The sequence below is a fragment of the Manacus vitellinus genome, unplaced genomic scaffold (genome assembly GCF_001715985.3).
Source record: "Manacus vitellinus isolate BGI_N305 unplaced genomic scaffold, ASM171598v3 scaffold_31_pilon, whole genome shotgun sequence".
NCBI lineage: Eukaryota > Metazoa > Chordata > Aves > Passeriformes > Pipridae > Manacus > Manacus vitellinus.
Window position 1 is genome coordinate 3072303 of NW_021940379.1, and position 7378 is coordinate 3079680.

Below are 7378 nucleotides of genomic sequence, written 5' to 3' on the forward strand. Positions count from 1 at the left end.
GTGTCACTGCCACTGGGTTACACAGCTCTGGTGGTGGTGACATGGAGTGGCACAGCTGTGCTGGTGCCTTATAGTGACCCTATTCCTGCTGCTGGCCCCTCTCCAGCCTGGGTGGTGCCTGGGTGGTGCACAGCATCCATGTCCCCCAGGGAGAGTGGCAGCAGGGGACAGCTCCACCACTAAACCTCTCCACCTGTCCTCCATGCCACTGGCGCCCACCCAAGTCCCCCATGCTCATCCCCCCTGGCCCTGCTGGTGGCCTGACTTGCTACCACTTCCAGCTGTGGGGTGTTAGTACACTGGTGTCTCCCCTGGCAGGGCCACCTTGTGTCCCCTCCTCCTGCTGCTCCCATGGTTTGGGGCCTTTGGCAGCGCTGGGCTCGCTGGAGATGAAAGTGGCACCACATGCCCCTGTGCCCAGGCACCACACACACAACTGGACTCTGCAGGCTGTCCTGGCTCAACGTTGGCCAGGATGACACATCCCCATGATGGGGTGAGTGTCCCTAGGGGCAGCAGGGGTGGGCAGGGGGATGTGCTGCTGTGGTTGCGTCACCCACCGTGGCCCAGCACCCACGGGGGCAAGAGGTTTGGCTGTGGGGTCAGCAGAGCCTCACGTGCTGCACACCCACCCCCCTGCACACCCAGCCCCCTGCACACAAACATCCCTGCACACACACCCCCTCCACAGCCAGGGTCTCACAGGACCCTGTGGCATGGCCCCGGTGTGTCACCCACCACCCCCCGGACGGTGCTGGCAGTTCCCAGCCCAAACCAAACACATCCCTGGGTTGGTGGTGGGAGAAGGTGGAGCCGAGGAGGAGCCTCCCCCGTCCCCCAGTATATTAAATGCCCTTCTGGACTCGGTCTCTCTCTGCTGCTGCCACATTGCCAGGTCACAAAAATGGTGAGGGGGCAGCAGATGGGAATTCAATTAAACATTCAGGGCTCCGTGGTGTCTCAGGAGCTTTAATCTCTGCTTGAATTGGGACTTGTTAGTGACTGTGCTGGAAGTGGTGCAGCAGAGCTGCTCCTCACTCCCTGACCTTTGGATTCAGCTCCACAGGGGCTGCAGTACATGACCTGTTAACGTCTCTCTTTTCTGATTCTCTTTCAGACCTCTTACACAGACAAGGGAGAAAAGGTAAGAGCTGTATCGTGCCCCTGTCCTGCCCCACTGCCTGATGTGTTAGTGCAGATAATACCCGTTCCTTACTCCTTGATTACGTGGTAAAATCAGAAGTAAAACTGTTCTGGCTGGGCCTCACAAGCTCCTCATTGTAAATTAGTATTAAAAATTGAATTTTTTTTTGTTTCCTTCTGGTTTGGGAGGAGAGTGACAAATGGGAGATGATGGGTCAGATCGAAGCTTAAGCAGAATCCTCATTTCATGCAACGTTTATTTCCAAATGCTGCACCTTTTCATGGCCTTTTTCTTCTTTAGTGCTTCCAACCACCCGTGCCCATTGTGGCTGGGTGGCAGTGGGGGGCAGAGCTAAGGGGAATCTGTCCTGGCACTGGTGGTTGTTTAAGAGCTTTTGGTACAGAAATAATCTTTGACACACTGGGGTTCACGGATGGGCAGCCCACTGGGGTGGCCAATTGTGGGGAGCACTGGGAGAACCGGGACCGTGGCTGTAGCTCCAGGTGAGCCAGGGCTTTGTACCTTCTAACCTGCAGTGCAGAATCCTGTGGGACTTGATTGTAAAGCAGTTTGGAAAAGGGCTGTTTCAGGGTTGTTCCACCCAGTTAATTCAGATGCATTTGCAGGAGACACATTTGCAGGGTCACAGTTGCCACTTCTCCCTGCCCTGGAGCCAGGCAGTGCTGCGGGAGGGGGGGCAGCAGCAGCAGCAGCAGCAGCTCCCAGCCCTGTTTTCCCTTCCTCTTAGCCCGCGCGAGGCCGCTTCATCCATTTCCACTCCATCACCTTCTGGGTCGGCAATGCCAAGCAGGTGAGAGGTGGTGGCTGCCAGGCACGTGTGGCCGCGGGCACCTGTCCCGCCGGGACGGGGCGGGCGCTCCGGGCATTGGCTGTAGGGGGGGCGGTTCGTCCCAGCAGCCCCTCGGGCCAGGGATGTGCCGCTGTCCCGAAGCCCGTCCCTGGCTCGGCGCCCGTCCCCGGGGGCCCGTGGCCTTGGTGGCCCTTGCGCAAGGCGAGGGGCGGCTGCCGGGGGTGTGCGGGGCAGGACCTGGGGTGTGCAAACCAGCACACTTAGCTGGGCTCAGGCTGTGGGCACCGGAGCCCACAGAGTTGTTTGGCCTTGTGGGGAGTTAAAAATCCCTCTGCTTCAAACCTGAACTGCATTTCACCCAGCCTTGCAGAACAGGAGATGAGCAGAAATGTTTCGTGATTGGTGGTGGCTCTCAGTTGGGTTAGGTTGGGCCTTGGGTACAAGAGGCTCTGGAGGCAGCACTTCCCCCTGAATTTGGGTTTTTTCCTCAATGTGGGCCCTTTCTTGCCTCAGCTTGTTCCCCTTGGGTTGCTGGAGGGAAGCAGAGAAACTGGGCTGCTCCTGCACACACACACACACACACACACACACACACCCCACACACACACATGCACACATGTGACTTGCACGTGTGTGACTTGCACACGCTGCAGTTGCCATTCCCCATGGGCTGTTGGCACTGCCCTGGCCATGGGGAGCCCTGTAGGAAGCAGGAGGAGCCCCGTGGGAACTGGGAGATGCCCTGTGGAAACTGGGGACCACCAGTGCCACAGCTTCACCCAGGGTGGCTCTCACCTGCCCACAGGCTGCATCCTACTACTGCAACAAGCTGGGGTTCGAGGAGCTGGCATACCGGGGGCTGGAGACCGGCAGCAGGGAGGTGGTGTCACATGTCATCAAGCAGGACAAGGTAAGGGGGCTGGTACACCTGGCAAAGGTGCCACTGTCAGGACGGGGGAAGATGAGGTGGTGGTGGGTGCTGCCAAACCCTGTTTGCACCATGAAACCCATCACCTGCAATGCCTCAGCCCCAGGCTGGGGCTGCAGCCCCACCGCTGCAGGTCCATCCTCACCTCTCCTCCTCTTCCTCACCAGATCATCTTTGTTCTCTCCTCCGCTCTCAACCCAGGCAATGAGGGTAGGTGTCCTGGGGGGGATGGAGTGGGAAGTGGCCGAGGGGGAAGCAAAGCAGCTCTGCTCACCCACGGCTGCTCTTGCTCTGGGCAGAGATGGGGGAGCACCTGGTGAAACACGGCGATGGGGTGAAGGACATTGCCTTTGAAGTGGAGGACTGTGACTTCATCGTGCAGGTAGGCAGCCCCTCCACTCCCTCCTGCACAGCCCCCTGAAATGGAGGGGGGAGGCAGGGAAGGGCCTGGGGATGTGTCCCCCCAGCGCAGGGGAACTGTGGCAGGAGTGGGTCTCTCTCCTGTCCAGAAAGCCAAGGAGCGTGGAGCTGTGGTGGTGAAGGAGCCCTGGGTGGAGCAGGACAAATTTGGGAAGGTGAAGTTTGCGGTGATCCAGACGGTAAGTGGCAGGGAAGAGTGGGGCCCATGGAGCAGGGTGAACCTGAGAGGTCTCAAAATAAACAAGGCCACCACACAACTGCTTTTCCCTCTCGCAGTACGGTGACACCACCCACACCTTGATAGAAAAGCTCAACTACAAGGGCCTGTTCCTACCCGGGTATCACCCGCCCCTCTTTAAGGACCCCCTGCTGCCCAAGTTGTGAGTACTTTCTAGAGGGTCCTGGCTGGCTCCTTGTCACCACGTGCTGGTGGGATGGATATCCCATTGAGGAGCTGGACAGGTCCCCACCACCTTGCCCTGGAGCCCTTCATGCTGTGGGGTGCCCCTGAGCTCGGCTGAGGCCCCCCTTGGCTTCCCCCCACAGACCGAGTGCCAAGCTCAGCTTTGTTGACCATGTCGTGGGGAACCAGCCTGACCTCGAGATGGTCCCAGTGGCAGACTGGTAAGAGTGGGGAGGTCTGGTGGGAGGTGGGATGGAGCAACAGCACTGCTCTGCTGCTCTCACCACTTCCATGGTGGTGGCTGAGGTTATTTAAGCCAGAGAGAGCTTTGTTAGTGTGGGGACGGGACGAGGGTTGATTGTGCCCTTTGTGGCCTGGGCAGGTACCAGAAGAACCTGCTCTTCCACCGCTTCTGGTCGGTGGATGACAAGCAGCTGCACACCGAGTTCAGTGCCCTGCGCTCCATCGTGGTCACCAACTACGAGGAGACCATTAAGATGCCCATTAACGAGCCGGCACCAGGCAAGAAGAAATCCCAGATTCAGGTGAGCAGATGCTGGTGTTTGATCCATCTGGATGCCTCTACTGCCAGCAGGGCTTTGGTGAAGGAAAAGGGACCAAGGGTCAGTGATTTGGAGCAGATTTGTTGTGCTACGGTGGTTGCTGGAAAGCAATCCTGGCTCTGCCAAACCCTGGGGGAGCCACCAGGCAGAGCCAGTTTACCCCTGATCTCATCAACAGTGTCTTTCTGTCGTTTTGTGGCCCCCTTGAGCTGATTTTGCCTTCATGTTTTCGAGCCCACACCCATCCCTGTGCAGTTGTAGCTGCTCTGTCATTAAAATGTCATTAAAATCTTTTCCCTGTAGGAATATATTGACTACTACGGAGGGGCCGGAGTGCAGCACATCGCCCTGAACACCTCCGACATCATCTCAGCAGTGAGTGCCCCCAGGAACCCCCTGTCCCAGCCTGTCCTGCCCCAGCACCTCCGGGCACAGCCCTGTCACAGGGCAGGGGTGGACTGTGACCCGACAGGCAGAGCAAACAGGCTCTGTGCCGTGGTTGTTTTACAACCAGGATTAACTGCCCAGTGAGTCCATGCAAAGGGGCCTGTGTAGAGCTGTGAGCTGCTGGCAGACACCCATCCCTCCAGCTTAAAGCAATCAGGGTCTGCAGGGCCCCCAAGGGCATCTCCATCCTCAGTGGGGGGCCTGTGGGAGCTCGGGCAGCTGGGGCTGATGGGCTGAGCACCCAGAGCCCAACACCTGCCCTCAGCTGGGGCAGGGGCACATCTGGGTTGAGCCCTGCTGCTGCTGAGCACTGGGTCTGGGCTCCTCTCCAGACCAAAGGGCCCCCAGAGGTGTGGGGGTTCAGGTGGGATGAAGCATCTTTGCTTGCTGGTCAGCTCCCTGCACCACCTGGAGAGGGCACCTTGGGCCCTCACATTCCTGGTGCCTGAAGATGATGAGGTTGCCTAAAATCATGGGAAAACATCTGGCTCCAAACACTGCCTGTCCCAGGCCATCCTCCAGGCACAAACCCCTCCCAAACTGACCCACGCCGGGTGTCCTGTGCCTTGCAGATCACCAACCTGAAGCAGCGGGGCATGCAGTTCATGGATGTGCCCTCCAGCTACTACCAGGTGCTGCGGGAGAGGCTCAAAACTGCCAAAATCAAAGTGAAGGAGAACATTGACAAGCTGGAGGTGAGTCAGAGCAGCCCAAGAGGGAAAAGGTCTGCTCAGGGCTGGACTGGATCCTCAAAGTGTTTTGCAGGGACATGAGTGATGCAGAGACACCCCCTTGCTCCTCTCTGGGTCTTTGAGTTGTTGTCCTGCTTCTTTTCTCCAGGAACTGAAAATCCTGGTGGATTTTGATGAGAAAGGCTACTTGCTCCAGATCTTCACCAAACCAGTTCAAGACAGACCCACGGTGTTTCTGGAGGTGATCCAGAGGCATAACCACCAGGTGGGTGTGAGGATCTCTCGATGATCCTGGCTGGGAGCCCTCAGGGCCATCAAGCTCCATGTCCAGCCAGCTCTCAGTGCTGCTCTTTCCCAGCCAGTTCCAAATCCCCTGGTCTGGAACACTGTTGTCTGCACAGGGCTTCGGTGCCGGGAACTTCAAGTCTCTGTTTGAAGCAATAGAAATGGATCAAGATGCCAGAGGAAACCTGACCATCCTGGAGCCCAACGGGGAGACCAAGCGCATGTAGAGGGCGTCAAGAAGTGCTGCCCTCGTCCCCAAAGAGCTGATTCCCAAGCAAACTGGGAAACAGCTCATGGTTTGGTAAATAGCCCAGACTTAAGTGTCACAAACCCAGGGAAGCCACTGCCAAGTTGGACGTGAAAAAGGACTCAACACCGACCCCGACCCAGCCCTGGCACTGCCCTCCAGTGGCTTTCTGGGAGTCGGGGCGTGGGAAATAGTAAACACACTTTAAAAGCAGCTTAATCTGATCCAAACCATCGAATTCTTAACAAAGGGCAGATTTAAGGCATGTGCCAAAGACACTCAGCTATGGAGGGAGGCAGAAGAAATAACTGGGAGGGCCCAAATTTAGTCTATCCAAAGTTTTAATTTTAGCTATGCGGGAAGCTGGGAAAGCACAGAGGTATCTGGCTTTCTCTGCATCTCCTTTTGTAACATTTTGTTTTAATTGCTTTTAGATTCAATGTTGAATTTGGAGAATAAACAGTTTTAGGGCAGCTACAACACTCTGGAATGAGAATTAATCTAATTTACATGTTTCAGTCTTCCAAAGGCAACAGACTTGCTCTAATACCTGCAAATTCCCAAATTAATGAAGGGTTGGGGTTTATCCCGTGTTTCAAGCAGTAATTGCTAGCATTGGCAGCACTTGCTTGGCTCAGATCATGGCTGCCTGTGCAAAGTCCCCTCTGGGCATCACTTTGGTGTTGTCACTGTCCTTCGCATGGCACTTCCCTCACTGACACAATAAAACCCTTTTCTGACACAGCCCAAGTGCCTGGTGAGTCCACATATGGGGGCTGGAGCCCCCCTACCCCGTTAGCTGGGGCTGCAGGTCGAGTGCAGGAGTCACAAACCTCAGCCCAGAGCTGCTGAAGAACATCCCGGGGTCTCCAGGGCCCACAGGTCTCCCCACTGTTGCACATCCTCCCTCCAAAGCCCTGCTGCTCCCCATTTCCCAGCATGGAAGCTGCTCAAACCCTGAGCCCTCGGGTCTGAATGGGCTCCTCGGACATGAATCCTTCCACCTTCCCAATCCATGCCCTTCCAGGTTGAGTCCTGCTGCCTCCTGCCCCCCGAGGCTGGGCTGTCCTGCAGCCCTGTCCCTCCAGCACCGTGGTCACCTATGGAGTCCAAGAGCTGAGCTGGGAAATCACCTGCAGCCCAGGCTCTGTCCTATCTCTTCCATTTCCTCCCCCACCAGCCATTCCATTCGTCTGCTCCAGGTATTTGTTTTTGTAAAGCTCAGAGAGGTCACTGTGACCCCCTGTTGCCAAAGCTCAGCAGCTCCCCCGGCTCCCCCCTCCCGTTGGCCCAAGGGAGCAGAACTCATTTCAGATTCCCCAGAATCACAGAGTGTCCTGAGCGGGAAGGGACCCACAGGGATCATCGAAGTCCAACTCCTTGCAAGTTGAATAAACTGATTTAAAAAGAAAGAAACCTCTGGCCCCAACAGCCTTAC

General features: G+C 56.8%; 1 protein-coding gene across 1 annotated transcript; it reads left to right on the plus strand.

Moving 5' to 3' along the window:
- Positions 1-858: 858 nt before the first annotated feature.
- Positions 859-6684, plus strand: HPD (4-hydroxyphenylpyruvate dioxygenase). The gene is made up of 14 exons (XM_029961092.1): positions 859-907; positions 1118-1144; positions 1893-1955; positions 2761-2865; positions 3051-3093; positions 3183-3265; positions 3393-3482; positions 3580-3683; positions 3850-3927; positions 4089-4251; positions 4573-4644; positions 5289-5411; positions 5557-5673; positions 5810-6684. The coding sequence occupies exons 1-14, from the start codon at positions 905-907 to the stop codon at positions 5918-5920; spliced, it is 1182 nt and encodes a 393-aa protein (XP_029816952.1). The 5' UTR covers positions 859-904; the 3' UTR covers positions 5921-6684.
- The last annotated feature ends 694 nt before the right edge of the window (positions 6685-7378 follow it).

Coding starts and splice junctions, on each gene's coding strand:
- HPD (XM_029961092.1), top strand. Junction 1,145..1,892: donor ACACAGACAAGGGAGAAAAG/GTAAGAGCTGTA, acceptor CCTTCCTCTTAG/CCCGCGCGAGGCCGCTTCAT. Junction 4,252..4,572: donor AGAAGAAATCCCAGATTCAG/GTGAGCAGATGC, acceptor TTTTCCCTGTAG/GAATATATTGACTACTACGG.